We start from the raw sequence: 16,743 nt of genomic DNA on the forward strand, positions 1-16,743 counted from the left end.
GTTCCCGGATTCAAAGGGGAAGTTCTTGTGGACGAGCTTGTGGTTGTTTGAAAAATGTTTCAGAAATGAAGTGCTACCCCGGACCTGAGGTCACCCACGGAAACCTGGTTACCTCCTCTCTATGGCCCGGCTGGGAGGGGCTGAGGAGGGCGGAAGCCTCCTGGGGAGGCCCGAGTCCCCGCCCCAGCTCTGCTCTGCCTGTGTGACCTGGCCGAGTCCCAGACTTCCCATCTGTCGCCACCCCCACTGTTAGAGAGGAAATTCGGGTGATGGCCAGGGGTAGCCAAGGGCGGCCTTGAGGAAGCAGAAGGGTGATCAGGGAGGAGCTTGTGGAACACGAAAGGGAACCGTGGCTGCCGCTGTGGGCCGTGCCCTCCTGGGAACTAAAGAGGAAGGAGGGACATTGACCAAGGAAGCCCGGGATGCAAAGACGGCTTCTGTGGTGGCAGGCCGCGGCGGGCCCCCTGCACCCTCCTGGCTGCCCCATGGCTTCCCGGATCCTGGGGTGGCTCCTGGTGCCCTGGACCTTGCAGCTGGCAGGTACCGTCTGTCTCCTCTCGTCGCCCTCCTGTGGGTGACAACAGCCGGAGCGCTGGCTCCCTGGCTCCCTGGGACCTGTCTCTGGGGATTTGCTGGTTGCTGTTTGCACATTGCAGACTTCACAGGGGACCCTTCAGGGACCTAGAAGATGTCTAGCTAATGCCTTGCCCAGGTGGCTTTTGGAGGGCCGGGAACAGCACTGTCCCCCTTGTGGCTGTGTTACACCCCCCTCCCAGCATAGCAGGGCCTGCTGGCCTTAAACAAGGAGGGTGGGCGATGGGTGTCAGGGTGGGGCCCGGGTCCTGGGGAGGGACAGCCTACCGCCTCAGGACTGTCATGTGGCTGTTGGGTTGGACCTGGCAAGCAGCCCGAGCCTGCCTGGTCTGTCGCTGACACTGATTAGCCAGGGAGAGAAGGGGAGGCCAGCTGCCAGCCGCCCAGAGCACGGCACCCTGGGGTACAAAATTGTCACTGTGACGGGAGAGAGTGGCCCCTCCCACTTCTTGTAGTACAACCCAAAGCCAAGTGTTTTACAACAGGCGTTTGCTTCTCCGGGGGCCACTGCTGCTGCCCCTTCCTGGTCCCAGGCTCCCCCAGAAGTTGGGTGGCCTGGATCCAAACCAGGCGTTAGGGTGGGTTTCCTGGGGGCCGTTCACCCAGGTGGCGGGGGTCTTCCGGAGTGTCCTCTCCAGGGCAGCCTCCCTGGGTCCCTCAGGCTCCCTGTGGCTTCCTGGCAGCACTGAGGAACTTCTGCCAGATTTCCTCGGGTCCTTCTTTGGCCTGGGCACAGCTGGCCCGTGGCCCACGGTGGTCACCCCTCTGTGAAGGTCAGGGGCTTTTCCTCTGTATTCGCTTCGATTTTTCGGAGGCTTCGGGGAGCGAGCGTTTATACCACGATCGTCCGAGGGTCAGATCCGCCTCTCTCAGGCCCTCAACCGGCGGCACCCCGTCCACCCTCACCACACCCTGTGGGGTACTTAGTGTCCTCCCCAGCACCATTTCAAAGACAGGAAAATGGAGGTCCAGGGAGGCCAGTGACCTTGCCCAGGGCCTAGATGCAAGTAGAGGTCGGGCTCTGACCCCAGTCACTTCAGCCCCAGCCAGGACCACTGGCCACGGGCTCTGGGGCTCCCCCCAACATATGGCAAAGAACATTCTCCACCCAAAAAATGAATTTACCCTGAGGAGGCCAGGGCCGACCTGTGTGTCTCTACAGTAGGCTGGGCCCAGCCTGCGACCCGTGCGTCCCACGTTGCCCCACACACCAGATGGGTGCCAAGAGGACCAGCCTGGGGACCGCTGCTTGTTGGTGACAAGGCTTTCCAACTCCCACTTGGTCCTCTTCATTTCCCCCAGTCCCCATCATGTTCCCTTTGCGTGGTCCCCTGCCCTGAAAGACACCTGGCACACGCTGTCACTGAGTCCCGAGGCTTCGCCAGGCGCTGGGGCCGCAGCTGCCTCTGCGGAGAAGCTCTTTTGTAACAGTGGGAACCAAAGCGGACATTTTGCCCAGGATTGCAACAAACGCTGCACCGCAGAGAAACTCTGCCTGCTCTTTCACAAGAGGGGAAGGTCCCCGGAACCCACTGGGGCAGCACACGGCACCCCACTTCATCTATCTGCGGCTCCATGCCCTTCCCCCACACTCCTGTCCCAGGCTTCTGCTTGAGGCTGACAGCAGGAATCCTGCCCCCTCCTCCAACCCTCCCCAGTGCCCACGCAGACGGGCCTGCACCCCTCACTGTCCACCCCTCGCTGCGTCCTGCCGGAGGGGGCATGGTCAGTGTCCTCACTGAGGTCCAGGTTCAGGATGCAGGGTTCAGTTGCTAAGGCTGGCCTCCAGCTCGCAGTCCTCCTGCCTCAGTCTCCTGAGTCTCTGGGATCATGATCTGGGGTTAAGAGCATGAGCCAGGGACATTCAGCCTGAGTTCAGTCTGAGCCGTACCTCTTGCCCTGGGACTCTGAGCAGGTTACTTAATGTCATTGTGCCTTGAATGGCTCATCTGTTGAATGGGTACAATAATAAGGCCAAGCCTGCTGTTTGGGACATCAGTATTGTCAGCTGCCTGCCAGCCTGGCACAGCCAATGGAGACTCAGGACATCTTGGAGAGCCCACAGACTCCGGCCTGGTGGTCTCCAGCCTACCCTGGCATGGCCCTCCTCCTCCTCCTTCTCCTGGGTGAGCTGGGACTCGGGTCTGTGACCCTCGGGCCTCTTCAGCCCTCGGTGAGTTCTGTGTCTCTCAAAGGCTCTGGCAGCCACAGGCCATCTGGTTTCATGGGCAACTGCTCCCCCCAGAGGGGAACTACCTGAGCCAGAGGCCCAGCTTCTCACCCTTTTCTGCCAGGCCTCAGATATCCCCAAGGACTTTGGGGCCAGACAACCTGAGTTCAGAGCCTTCTCTTGTCTCTTGACGGCTGTGTCACCTCAAACAATTTGCTTAACCTTTCTGGTCCTCGGTGTCTTCAACAAATATCGGTTCCTTTTCTTCTTGGCCTTTCCAGAACTCTGGGCTATATTTATTTATCAAATATCCATTGAGGAGGACCAGTTCAAGGTGCTGGAGGGGCCAGCGGAGAACAAGCCACAGGCCTCACTCTCAGCCTGGTGAAACAGCGAGAACGACCCTGAGAACGACCCTGGGTGGAATTCGCCTGAGGGGGTTTGCCTCTGTGGCAGCCCCTTTGTTGTCTGAAAGGTGGACGATGCTCTGCCTTTTACAGGCCAGGGCTTCCTGCCTCCCTTCTCGCCGCCAGCCTCCCTCACTGCTGGCCTCTGCTTTCATCTTTGTCTAATCCCAATAAAGAGCTTGGGAAGCAGAGGCGGGCACGGACCGCAGGGCCCTGCTGGAGCGCGGCCAGGGAGCGCTGGGAAGGCCGCCGGCTGGAGGGGCACCGGTGGCAGGCCCAGCGTGAACAAAGGCAGGGAGGCCAGAAGGCAGGGCCGGGGGAGGACCGGCGAGAGGTTCCGTCTGACTGGAGAGTCTCTTGGCAGAGCAGTGGGAGGCCGCATCGTTTCCAAGCAGATTACAGACGCCCGTCAGGTGGGGTTCAGACACTGTCCCCGCAGCGCCTGTCCTCCTTGCTTTCTGCGTTGTGACTGTGAAATGTGAAACACATACAGAAAAGTCCTGTGCTGAATATGAACACTTCACAGTCCTGTGTGACTACGAGGAGGTCAGAAAGAGAACAGTCCAGGTCATTCCAGAATGTTCCAGAACATTCCTCCAAAGACACCCTCTTGAGGGTGGTACCTCCCCTCAGAGGCACCAGCCTCCTGACTCTTGGGGCATTTCTTTATAGCTTTTCTATCTAGTGCGTGTCCCTAAGCCATAGGGAGGAGTTGGCCTTTCATGTGTGTGTGTGATGCTAGGGATGAGGTGAACCCGGGTCTCACAGGTGCAAGGCAGGCCCCCTACCACTGAGTCAGGCCCCCAGCCTCGTGCGCTGGTTTGAACTTTGCATATCTAGGAACATTGCATGTATTCTCTGGTGATGCGCCTCTTGGTTCAACATTTATGCTTTTTAAGGTGCATCTAGTTGATGGTACGTTTGTTTTCACGGCCGCAGAGCAGAAATAGCAAACCATGGCCTGTGCCTAAATCCAGCCCGTTGCCTCTCCTGAGTTGTGGGTGGCTTTTTAAATATTTTTAAATAATTGAAAAAAATCAAAAGATGAATATTTGATGGTGTGAAATTCTACAAAATTCAAATGGCCACATCCACCAATAAAGTTTTATTGGAACATGGCCACCCTCATTTGTACCTAGGTCACCCAGGGCTGCCGCTGTGCTATGGTGACGGTTGAGTAGTTGTGGTGCAAGTGACAAGGTCCTCAAAGCCTGCAATGTTTGCTACCTGGCCCTGTTCAGAAAACAGCTTTGGACTCTCGATGCAGAGTATCCTGCCCAGTAAATATACGGCCATTCCCCCAGTAATCCTGGCGTCCCAGGGCTGCCTGTCCAGGGCTATGAACACGTGTGCATGTTAGGTGACTCTGGGGTGTGTTTCCAGTGTAGCTGCTCCTCCTGTGTGGATAAGAGTGTCCCTGGGGCAGGGATTCTGTGGACTCCAGCCTGGTGCCTGGCACCAGCTGATGCCCAGGACAGAGTAACAAGAGTTACACAGTCAGACAGCCCCAGGAGGTGCCCTGAGCAGGGTCCAGATGCGATGCCCTGGGGGATTGACAGGGTGTGCCCTCCAGCCAAACTCCTCAGGGTCCAGCAGCTGGCCCTGCCACCCCCTCCTCTAGGCTCAGGATCCTCACAGGTCAAAGGTCTGCCCGTGGCCTTCCCACACCTCCTACAGGTGCCAGTGACCACTGTCCCTGGACACACCTAGGCTATATCTAGACGGCTTCAGAACAGGAGGTGCTGAGGGCTGGGCCAGGCCTGAGTCTAACCTCTGAGGTCGAGTTTAGCACAGAGCTAGGCACAGACCAGGGGCTGCAGGTCCAGGGCTAGAGGGTCCCTGGCCAGGTGCATTAGGGGAAAAGACAGGTCTAGGTGATCATTCGGGTGAGATAGGGTCCCTATCCACTCTGGATCTCAGACTCCTTTCTGAGTTGGACAGAATACAAAGTTCCTTGTGTATTGTAAGCATATATAATTTTTAATTTTGGGGGGTGCTGGTGACTGAACCCAGGGCCTTGCTCACACTAGGCAAGTGCACTGAGCCGCCCCAGCCCCTGCCCCGCGTGTCTTGTGTGGGAGAGTAGTCACGGCATCTGGATAAACGTGGGTCTAAAAACAAAATCTGACATTTCCCCTGTTCCTGGTGGACCTAGGTGAGGCCCTGGAGTGTGGGAATCTGGCCGGTGGACACTGGGTGAGGCTGAAGCCAGAGGAAAGGGAGGGGGTTCTCCAGGTGAGCCTGGGGCAGGGGGACAGAAGCTGGATTGTCCTCACCTGTCCTCAGGTGAGGACAGCCTGAACGTCTGGATGTGAGTCCTAGGAGACTTTAGCCAAGTCACCTGGCTACTCTGAGCCTCCTTTGCCCACACTGTTGAGGTCCCCACATCCTCTCACGCAGGCCTCTTGCCAGCACAAGAAGGTATATCCAGCTCCACTCATGGCCTCAGGGACCAGCACCTGTGACCCTCGGGGGGTCTTGAGGCCTCAGCTGTGGGTACAGGTTTCCAGGGCAAGGCGAGTGGTGGGACTTGGTGCTCACCTCTCCAGGGCAGGTGAGTGTGTGCCCTGCCAACCTGGCTCCTTGGACCCCAGCAACTGCCCCCTGCCACCCACTCCTCTGGGCCTGGGGCTCAGGATCCTCACAGGTCAAGGGTCTGACCATGGCCTTCCCACACCTCCTACAGGTGCCAGTGATGCACTGTCCCTGGACACACCCAGGCTGTGCCTAGATGTTGTCAGAACAGGAGGTCCTGGGAGGGCTGGGACGGGCCTGAGTCTAATCTCTGAGGCTGAGTCCAGCACAGGGCCAGGCACAGACGGGGCTGCAGGTCTAAGGCTGGAAGGCCCCTGGCCAGCTGTGCTGTGGGGAATCTTGGCTGGGACTTGGGAACTCCTGGCTTCTGAGGGTCTGTTGGATGAGTCACGGTGCCTGGGGGCTTCATTCTAGGGCTGGGGGTTGTGCAGGGTGCCTGGAAGAGCCAGGAGAGGTGGCCTGGTGGGCCTGGCTGGGACTTGCTCTCCTGCCCAAGGACTGTGTATGATGGCTCAAAAGAGGGGGCCCAGAGCCAGAGCCTTGGGGACTCAGGGCCAGGCACTGCTGCCACTGAAGGGCTACGGGAAGGGGGACACTGAGCTGAGGCAGGGGTGCCTCCCACCAGGTGGGCCAATCCTCACATAGTCGGGAGGACCCTGGGCTGCAGTGCTGGTCACAGGGTTGACAGGCACATTTCTGAAGACCACTTGGCAGCACATCAAATTTAAAACATGAGTATCCTTTAATCAGCCCTTGTCCTAAGCAGCCAGGGGACCAGCAGACAGTAGGTCCACAAAGCACCACAAAGCCAGTGGAAAGCATCCTGTGGTCAGCCTGGGGGTAGGGTAGGGGTAGGGTAGGGGTGTTGGCAGATTGGGAACGAGGTGTACAGCCTCACTGCCACCAGCCGCCCCTTGTCAACCCAGCTGTCCTTTCCTCCTGGGCAGCTCCCTATGCCAGGCCTGCTCTTCAGTGGCCGGCTGACCCCCCTCCCTGGAGAATCCAGCCACATCCCTCCCTGAGCCTTTGTTCTACTGCTCCCTTGGCCTGGAAAGTGTCCTGTCACCTGGTGACCTCTAAGGTCTCTGTCAAGGTCATCGCATAGGCTACCTTCTCTATGGTGTCCCCTGGCCCTTCTCCCAGCCCCTGACAAACCTGATCTCCACTCCTTTGCTGCTTCCCCACGGTGTTCACCTGTGGCTCTCAGAGGTGCCTGGGGAGTGACAGAGGCCTCCAGGGGCAGGTGAGGCTATGGGCCGAGCCAAGGATCATGCACCCAACCTCAGGGATGGGCTGTGTAAGGAAAGCCAGAGATGCCGCGGAGCCCCACGGGGCAGGGGTCTGCTGGCCTCCTTGGTGGCAGCAGAGGCAGCCAGTGGAAAGCATCCTGTGGTCAGCCGGGGATAGGGTCGGGGGTTGGCAGGTTGGGGACGAGGTAGGAGGGAGGGCAATTGAGAGTTTGTGCCCAGGCTGCAGGATCCTGGGGAGCGGCTGGGATTGAGACATCCTAGGACCGAGAGGCACAGGCGCAGAGAGTAGAGGAGACAGAGCGGCTCTCGGTAGATTTCTCCTGTTCTTTTTCTAAAATGCAAAGGCTGTCACGCCACCTCCCAGAGGAAAATCCCTCGGAGGCTCCACCAGATTCCCAGGAGGCCCACCTCCCACCTCTCCAGCACCTCCTCGCCCTGCCCCCAGCCACAACACCTTCTCCCAGCTACCTGCTCTGCAGATCCCGACTCCCTGCCCTGTGTCGAGACTTCCAGAAGCTTCACCCAAGAGCTTTCTTGTGCTGAAAGTTCTGCTCCACGCCCCTCCCCCACCTGGCTGCCTCCCTACTCTTTCTTCCTTCAAAGTTCAGCGTGGTAAAGAGATGGGAAAGAAAGACATCAAATGTGCACAGCCGCTCTGTCAGGGGGGTGAGCCGCAGACAAGCCCACCTTTCTTCTGATCCTTCCCTGTGGTTTGCAGAATCTCTACGGTGAGCCCATTTCACTCTTGTAGGGGAAGGAGACAGGGTGGGAGGTGGGATGGACTGAAGAATTGTAATTAAAAAACAAAAACCAATGATCCAGTCCAGGGTCTCCTCCCCAGGAAGCCCCTTCCTGCTCCCAGGCTGATGGGGGGTCCCCCAGGGCTTTCCTTTATCCCAGAATGTTCCAGTTCCATCAGTCAAGTCCTTCCCAGGGGTGGGACTGTGGGTGGGCACCCACTCCCCACTGAAGGGTGCACCCAAGGGAGTCTGTTCCATGTCAGCTGCCCCCATTCAGAGACAAGAAGCAGAGCCCTGCCCCCAGCCCTCTGGACGCAGAGGTGGGCACAGAGACACAGTCCCCGCGGGGCCCAAGCCACCCTCTCAGAGCTCACCTCCCAAGACGACTGGAGGGGAGGTGGCGGCAGTAAATCCCCACTTGGCACCTGTGGAGTTTATACAGGACCAGACCTTTGACAGTCCACGCATGGTTTGTGTCCCCTCGTGGCCACCTTGTGCCATGGGTTCCAGAGCTGGAGGTACAAGAGTGGGACCCAGCACCGCTGTGCGAAGGACCCAAGCCAGCTACATCTGTATGCGGCGCTGTGATTCAGAGGTGTTGAAAGACGTGACAGCCAGTCTGAGGGCGCCATTCCGAGGCCACTGGCGCTAAAACCCTGTAAGACACACTCCATTCAAAGGTGGCTTGCCCCTCCTGCGCCAGTCGCTTGGCCATGTGCCCACATTTGACGCCTGTGTCCTGAACAGCCTGCGGGGGTTTCTGTGGCATCCTGGGACTCGGGCTCGGGCACATGGCAGCAGCTCTGGATAAACCAGGAGCCTGGTCGGTGTCCTCCCAGGGGCCCTTCAGAAGGGCTTTTAAAAAGGCCCCCCGCTTCAAGAGATGCCAAAATTAAATTGGAGGGCAAACACCAGGCCTAAAATAAAGACCGTGGGAACGGCTTTCTTCTGTAGCCGGGGAATCAAAGAGTTTTCCTTTAAAATCGACCTAGGTCGGGATGCATCCCTTTGATCAGCACGCCTGGGCCCTGCTCCGCGCTGTAGAAGGGATTGCGGTCCAGGAAGAGCGGGAGCTGGGCGAGAGCTGCTGGATTTGAGCAGCTTGCCAAGGAGGCCAGGGCAGCTGGGGCGGAGGAGGAGGGGGAGATCCTGGGCCGCGGGGCGTTCCTTAAGCGCTTATTGAGCATTTTCAGTTACCTGTACCGAGCAACTCAGGTGTGCATTCCTCTGCAGCAAGGGAGGGGCGCCACCTGGCCCTCTAGGGACACTCTATCTGCTCCTGCTCTGAGAGTCGCGGGCTGTACTTGAGCCAGGGTGACAGTAGCAACCCCCTAATGCTGCAGGCTTTGTTCTGAGTACCGCTGTCCCCAAACACCTGCATGTTGCCAGCCATGTCTGCCTATGAGATGACCCACATTCAGGGAAATGGCCTCTGAATTTTTAATTCTCTTTCAGGGAGGTAGTTCTTTTTTCTTTTCTTCATTTCGTTCTGATTGCTTGGAGATTTTAAAAACTGTAGCCCAGAGCAGTGGAGAGGTGTGTGGGGTGACACGCTCAGAGAGACCAGCCCAAAATCCCATCTCCACCGCTTGCCAGCCGCTCGGGCAAACCTCATCCCTTGTCTGAGCCTCAGTTTCCTCATCCAGAAAAGGGGACTGTGCCCAGGGGAAGTTAGCTCTCCTCATCACGTGGCCTCAGAATGAAGCTGGAGAGTGTGCTTTGTGCTCGGGAGCCAGGCACCCAGGAGTGGCGCAGGGAGCCTCCCCTGGAGACGGAGATGGCCTCAAAGAGGGGACCTGGGAGAATGAATGTTCCCAGCAGAGGAATAGCTTGAGTAAGTGAGGGACAGCGGGCAGCTGGGCAGGGCTGTGCGGGGCCTGGGAGCCGTGGACTGGATCCTCTGGCCCAGGGACTTTCTATTTTTTCCAATAGTGGCCCAAAGTTGAGAGAAGTGTGTTTTAGCGTGATCCTGTCTGAGCCCAGTTGTATGAATATAACTGAAAGCAGAAGGTCACAAATGGTGATCTTGCTATGCTTGAAATGCTCCATGTTCAATTTTTTTTTTAATTGCTTGTCTTGACCCTGTAAATTGGTTTCAGACTCCTTTCTGGGTCTCCTCCAGCAGGGAGCCGCTGCCGGTTCAAGCAGGGCAGGAGTACGATGGGTGTGGGGACCTCTCCCAGAAGCTCAGAGCCCAGCAGAGAGGGCTGCCTGGGCCCGGGGCTGGGTGGGGCCCCGAGGAAGGCGGTATCGTGCCAGGGCGGGAGGTCAGATCCTGAGCAGGGGTGACCAGAGGAAAGCTGGTGCAGATGGCCACACACCGGGTGGGGGGAGGGGCCAAGTTCCTTGATTGTGCATCCCGATCCCTCCACCAGGGACTCACCTGGGCGGTAGCCGTCAGGGGCGTACCCACGGGGGCTCCACCCAGCACTCAGACAGCAGTTCAAGGAGCCTCAGACTCATAAGGAGAACCGGAAAAGGAAGAACCCGGCAGCAGCGGGTGGTAGATGGTCTTCCCACCACGGCAGAGCAGGCGCGACCAGGAGGGGCAGGGGAGGGGGCTCTGCCGCTCAGGCTACACCGCAGGGGGAGGGGGAGCCGGGGTCACACCCAGGGTCAGTCAGACAGGGCCTGAGGTGGCAGACAAGCCCGGGCAGAGACAGGCCCCTGGGGCTTCTGTCCTGCCTATGTTGTGGGCCACTTGGGTCACTTGGACAGACAGGGCAGGACAGCTTCTGCAGAGAGCTCCGACGTCCCCGCCTCCTCCCTGTCTGCTGAGGGGAGGCAGCCGGGCCTCGTGGCAGGCACGTGAGTTCCTGGTCCCAGTGAATCCCACAGGAACCCCCTCAGGATGCCATTGTTCCTCTCCCTGTGTTGCAGGGAGACACCAAAGCTCAGAGAGGTAAAGGCTATGCCCAAGGCTGCACAGCCTTTTAGTGGAAGAGCGGGCACCGAAATCTGCGTCTGCTGCCTTCGGAACCTGGGCTTTCTGTGCCTCTTCTGTCCCCGCCCCATTTCTGGCCCAGCTCCAGGCTTCCTCTCCGCCTCTCCTGAGCCTTGGAAAATTGCAGAGAATCGCGGGGTAGAGGAGGTGTCATCCCTGAGGACTCCTGAAACGTGGTTGGGCAGGTTTAGCAGTGGCCTGGGCTGCCAGCCGGGGCACCTCTGCTTGCAGCCGGGTGGGGGGTGAAGTGGGGGAGGAAGGATTGAGGCCAAGCAGGACTAGCAAAGCTCCGAGGGCAGGGCCGGGTGGTGGCGCTGCGGAGGGTAGGCCCTTGAAGGCGCCACGACACAAGCATTTGCTAGCCCTGTCTCTGTTTGGCTCTGTCCCCAGCCTCCCCCTGCCCCTGTCTCCCAAGGCCCTCACCCACAAGGTGCCTCCTCCCCTCTCGGCCCTGTGCCCCCTGCACCTGACCTTCAAGTCGCTCCCCCTCTCCTTTCCCTACTTGGGCTGTGGAAGGAGCAGCCGGCAGGGGCGCTGTCCTCACTCCCCACCCCGCCCCCTCCGGGCCCAGTGCCTGCCAATCTCGGACCCCTCCAGACAAGGCTGTGGGTGGAGGTTCCTCCCAGTGTCTACCCCTGCACCACGTCTACCAGCCCACTGCCCCCGAGAGCCCGCAGGGTCTGGAGGATGATCAGAAAAAGAACGTGGAGTTGCTCCTGGGCCCTTTAGACCCTCCATATGGGAAGAATTGCCCCAGTGGGCTCAGTGGCTCCAGTCACTCTGAACAAGTCACAGTCCTCTGGCCCCTTAGAGTCAAGGCTAAGTCCTAGTTCTGCAAACCTTCAACCCTGTAATAGACAAAACTCTGACTTGATGACCATTGACATCGTTCCCCAGCCCCCTGGGGCCTGTGTGAAAGTGGGACCAGGCCCCTCCTGTCTCTTGCCACTCAGACCCCTCCTCATGGTCCTCTGGGCAGAGGCAGGGAGGGCAGAGGAGCGTTGTGGGGACAGTGTCCTTCCTCACCAGGTGTTGGGGACAGGGTGCTGCTGTGCTCTGGAAACCTGCAGTATTGGGGTGGTCTCCGGGGGCACTTTCATGGACCACTCAGGGACCCCTGGGTGTGTTAGCGCAGCGGCTCTCACTCCCCCCCCCCAGTCCTCCGGGGTGTGTGTCCCTCCAGGCAGCTGCATGAGCGGTGTCTCAGAGGACGCCGAGCCAGCTCACTGTCCCTGGCCCACATTGACCCAGGAGGGACCCACTGGCTTTGCCAGGACAAGGGACAAAGATCCATGAGACATAATCCAGAGGTGTAACTCCACAAGGCCTTGGGCTCTCGCAGTCACCTCTCAGCCATCGACTATGCACACTTAGGACTTCTGCCTAGAGTCTGACAAACCCATCTGGTGGCTACTGCGCCTGGTGCTGCCGGGCGCACACCTGTCCCACAGCCTGTCGTGCCCCCACGTGGCTCTGTCTCTGACTGCTGCTCCCAGCCTGGGTTCTCCCTCAGCACAGACGGCCCCGAGGAAAGCCCAGCTCCATCACTCCTGCATTCTGTAACTCTGGGCCTCTGAGACCATCTGTTTCTGTTTCTCTCCCTGTGGAGTGGGGTTGCAATTGTTGTCTCAAAGGACAAATTGTGGTGGTGTCTGATTGACACAGGGCCTGTGTCGTACCCGGCCAGATCATGCTCTTTCCCTGCTGACTGTGTGCTCCTGTTTCCAGGCCATGAATGCCCTCCTGATGCCCAGGTCACCAACAGGCCCCTCCCCACCCCTGACAGACCACCGGTCCTCCTGCCCTGGTTCCATCTGCTCCACGTCAGCCTTGCCTGTCACTCTGGGATGTTGTAGGATCAGGGAGCCCCCCAGGCCCAGGACAGGACCCACCTGATTAGCGAAAGGCATAAAGACGTGATAACTGAACAGCATTCGTGGACGGGGAAGTAAATAACTGTGGGCCTACTGTGGGCCTCCCTGCCATACTGACCTCAACTGGGGCGGCTTCTAGAGGGCAGCCCATTGGAACAGCAGGGTTGGATCCCCACAGCCCAAACCCCAGGGGCCTCTGGGGCTCAGGTTGTGTGGGAGCTGGGCAGCTGCCGTGGGCCGGGCATGGGTGCTGAGGCCCAGCAAAGGAGCAGAGCAGGCGATCATGGGGAGGCCAGGGCCTCAGGGTCCCCGCAGCCCTGTGCCCCTGGGTGGGCCTGATGTCTGAGGATGGGCTGTGCTTACTCCTGGAGCCCTGCAGGCCGCCTCCTCTCTCTACTTTCTGGAGAGACGGCAGTTTCATCAGAGGCCCGAGGGTCTCGTTCCCCAGCCTCTGCTCCCTGCAGCTGACCAGGGCCAGGGCTGGCCCTTTTGACGATCCTAACCTCTGACCTTACAATAACGAATCGCAGGAGACTATGGAACAATGGGTGTCTGTTTTTACAGATGTCCCAGGATTCATGAAGATCAGCCTCATTGCAGTGCAGGTCCCCCCGTTTTCCAGGAGGGGACCTCAAATAGGGAGAATTTTTCAAGACAATCAGATGAACGTCTTCCTGCAGGACAGATGGGAAGGGGCTGGAGCTGGCAGGAGGTCCCCGCTCCCCCAGTCCTGGGTGGCCTCTTAATGCACTGGAGGAGGAGCAGCAGGTCCCAGCAGAAGAGAGGTCTCAGTGAGCTCCCTGGTGGGGCCATTTCCTTGGTGGCTTTGATGGGGTTGTCATCCCAACTCCTCATGAGGAGACCCTGGACCAGCTGGGCCCGCTGCCCTCACTCCTGAGCCGAGTCTGGGGGCCTTAGGCCATTACGGGGGCCACAGGAAGAGTCAGAGCTCAGAGCCAGAAGGGGCTTGTGCCTGGGGCTTGCTGGGTGGAGTCCTTCATGGATCACCCTACCCTCTGGTCCTCCCAGCATCCAGGGGACCCCAGGGGGTCCCGCCCCCGCCCCTTCTTCCCTGCCTGCTGCCTCTCAGATAACCTCTGTTCTGAAGCAAGGCTCCTTGTTTTATGACAAAACTAATATGTTGATTTTGCAAAACTGTAACCTGCCCCAGAGTCCAGGAATACAAAGGACCCTGCAACACCCTCTCCTGACCTGCTCACCAGGGGAGCCCCGGGGCAGCCACAGGGGCCCCAGAGGGGGCCTGCTGCCTGCTCAGTGGCTATTGCCACAGTGAGCGCTGTCATGTTAATCATCACAAAATGACTCAAAGTGACAGTGGACACCCGGTGGGTCCTCTGGAACCGAGTCTTCAGATCTTTGGGGGCAGGGCGTATCTAGTGCTCAACAGGAAACCCCAAATCTCAACACATCCAGAGCTACACGGGCATGGAGAGCCATCTTCATCCCGCCCCGGGTCTCCTGGAAGGCCTGGCTTCCCCCAGGGACCCTGGGCTGAGCTGCAGGGACCTGAGAAGAGAGGCCTGGCCTCAGGCCAGCCCCCTCCACCGGCAGGAGGCCCACGCCTCACTTTCTCCAGCAAAATAAATCTCCTGGCTCCCTCTGAGCCTCTCACACGCGCGATCTTCTCCCGATTAACAAGGCGGCCTGCGTGTTCTCGGCTGCTCGCTGCGACCTCAATTTAAAACTGTCTGCTCCCCAGCTGCCGGACAGGAAGGCCCCGGGGGAGGGAGTGCTGAGCCCGGCCGCGCCGCGAGCCTGGGTGTGGAGTGGCATCTCAGAGGCCCGCAGGAGGGTTAGGACCCCAGCCAGGCCGGCCGTGGCTCCAGGGGTCTTCGATTTTTTCCTGAGAGCTCTGATGTGTGGGAGGGGGAGGGCGGCAGCTGTGGAACTGACTGCCCCGAGCGCTGAGCGTCACGGTCACGGCTGGAGCGGCCACACGGGGAGCACTCTGCGTTGCTGGAAACGGCTCCCCTCTGGGGTCTCACTTGTCATACTCCACAGCAACTTGACACATCCTCCCCGAGCTGTGATTCTGGGAAAGGCTTGTCTCCTCGGCTGCCTGGCCACCTGCCTCTTCCTCTGGCACCGAGAGGTGTGGGAGGACCTGCTCCCGCACCGAGCACTGCCAGGAAACTCGGGGGTTCATCGCATTTTCCTGCCTCTTTGCTCCTCATTCTCCAGCTATGCTTTTACTCAGCGCAGCCTCTTGGCCTTTGGCAGGGGCGAGGGATTGGGAGCACAGCCCTGGTGAGGGATCAGGAGCTAGTGACTGGACCTCTTTGACCCTCAGTCTCTGCCTCTGCAAAACAGGGCTCTTGCCTGGCCTCGGGGTGTATCAGGAGAGGTGTAGTTGTGTGTGTCGTGCTCAGCACAACATCTGTGCATGGTGAGGGCATGGGAGGAGTGACCCTTGGTCCTCACGGGACGCAGCTGAGGTGGAGGTAGCCTCATGTGACCTGTCTCCTGTTGCTTCTCCTGCAGGAGGGCAGTCGGTGACCCACACTGGCCTCCCCATTGTGGCCTCCCTGGCCAACTCCGCCGTCTCCTTCACCTGCAAAATCACCTACCAGTACACCCCCAAATTCCAGCCCTTCACTGTCAGCTACTTCCACGTGGATCTCCAGGGCAGGACCAGCAGGAAGCAGCCCACCGGCTGCCGACCCGCCTCGGGCACCGAGAACCAGACCTACACGCTGGACTGCAGAGTCACCCTCAGGCTGCCCAACGCCTCGGCCACAGGCTCCTACTACTGCTGCCTCCTCTGGCCAAGCTCCACCGTCACCGTCACTGGCAACAGTACCTTCATCCTGGTCAGAGGTGAGGCCCCTCTTGCCTCCTCCAGGGTAAGGGGCCGCTGGGGTCACCTGGCAGAGCTGGGGGCCCAGGATGTGAAGGGGGGAGCTGGCGGCCTTGACCTTCGGTGTTGGCAAAGCAGAACAGAGCATCCCCAGAGAGCCCCCTGCCCGAAGGTGTAGAAAGGGGCTGGGGAGGGGCTGGGCTGTGGCTCTGCCTCTAGCCACCTCTGGCAGGTGACCTAAGAGAGGTCACTGGCCTTTTGGTCTCAGTGTCCCATGAGCACTACGGCGGAGGGGGAGGGGGGTCTCTGCAGAATCAGGTGTGTGGATGAATAAGCACTTGGTTCATGTACATCTTTCTGGGAATAAATTCCGAGTTTTGATCACATTCTTAAAGACGTGAGACCCCTGAAAGTTAAGAACAAGCCTATCACCAAAGCCATATTCTCTGGCCTGCCTCTGTGATTCCCACTGAAAGGGGCTGGACACTTTCCCACTGAGCCGCATCCCCAGCCCTTTTTATTTTTTATTGTGAGACAGGGTCTCACTAACTTGCTGAGGCTGGCCTCAAATTTGTGATCCTCCTGCCTCGGCCTCCCAAGTTGTTGGATTACAGGCCCGTGTCACTGCACCCAGTCTGTCAAGGACTTTGGTGCGGCCCAGTGAGGCCCTGCACCAAGGGGCCGGTGTCAGGCAATAGGAGGAACTTTGATAAATAGCACTGATGCGCCTGCCCCTTGGGTGGCACTCTGTTTGTGCCAACCAGATAAAGAGCAGGAGCAAGAGAAGGAGAGATGGATGGGGGCTTGGGAGCGGCCCCGTGAGTCCCCCCAGCCCCCTGTCAGTCCCAGTACCAACCTGTCTCCAACCCTCACCACACCCATCCGCGTTATCACCGTTTTAAATAGAGAAAAGCGGAGCCCCTGAAAGACGACGTGACTCACCCTGGGTCCCACAGGCAGCCCCCGGGGAGCCGGTTCACCAAGGCAGGCCCTAAAGAAGAAAGGCCACGGTCCTTGTCCTTCAAGAAAGCTGAGGCAGGCCACTTACCCCTGAGGTTCAGCAAAGCGAGCCTGAGATGAGGACCCGGGGGCCTTGTGGGGAGGGTCCCTGGTGAAGGAGAGCGTGGGGCTGTGGGCCGGGGTTGGTGAGGCTGGGCCCTGGCTCCTCCTGGGCCCTAACCCTCCGCTCTCCTGCCCTTCCTCCTAGACACAGGGTACCGGGACCCCCCGCAGAGCGTCCAGAAGCCCCTGCTCTTCAGCTTCACCGGCCTCCTGACTGCCCTGGGCGTGCTGGGCACAGCTCTGCTGCTCTGGAAAAAGGTACGGGACAGACACACAGCAATAGCACACAGGGTGGGCCGCGGGCCTCCCAGGGCAGAGGGGCTGCCCAACAGCCCCACGCAGGGCGTCC

At 59.4% G+C, this 16,743-nt stretch overlaps 1 protein-coding gene across 4 annotated transcripts in view; it reads left to right on the forward strand.

Moving 5' to 3' along the window:
* Positions 1 to 212: 212 nt before the first annotated feature.
* Nfam1 (NFAT activating protein with ITAM motif 1) overlaps positions 213 to 16,743 on the forward strand; it is a 32,103-nt gene continuing 15,572 nt past the window's right edge. For 2 of the 4 annotated variants that reach the window (XM_071609424.1, XM_071609425.1), the window contains exons 1-3: positions 229 to 540; positions 15,017 to 15,352; positions 16,540 to 16,652. In XM_071609424.1, the coding sequence (XP_071465525.1) occupies positions 423 to 540; positions 15,017 to 15,352; positions 16,540 to 16,652 (567 nt within the window). In that variant the 5' untranslated portion in view covers positions 229 to 422. Of the gene's footprint in view, positions 541 to 15,016; positions 15,353 to 16,539; positions 16,653 to 16,743 lie in introns of all 4 variants that reach the window. The other 2 variants (XM_027954571.3, XM_071609423.1) reach the window with 2 other exon arrangements.

The sequence above is a fragment of the Marmota flaviventris genome, chromosome 3, assembly GCF_047511675.1.
Source record: "Marmota flaviventris isolate mMarFla1 chromosome 3, mMarFla1.hap1, whole genome shotgun sequence".
Classification (NCBI taxonomy): Eukaryota; Metazoa; Chordata; class Mammalia; order Rodentia; family Sciuridae; genus Marmota; species Marmota flaviventris.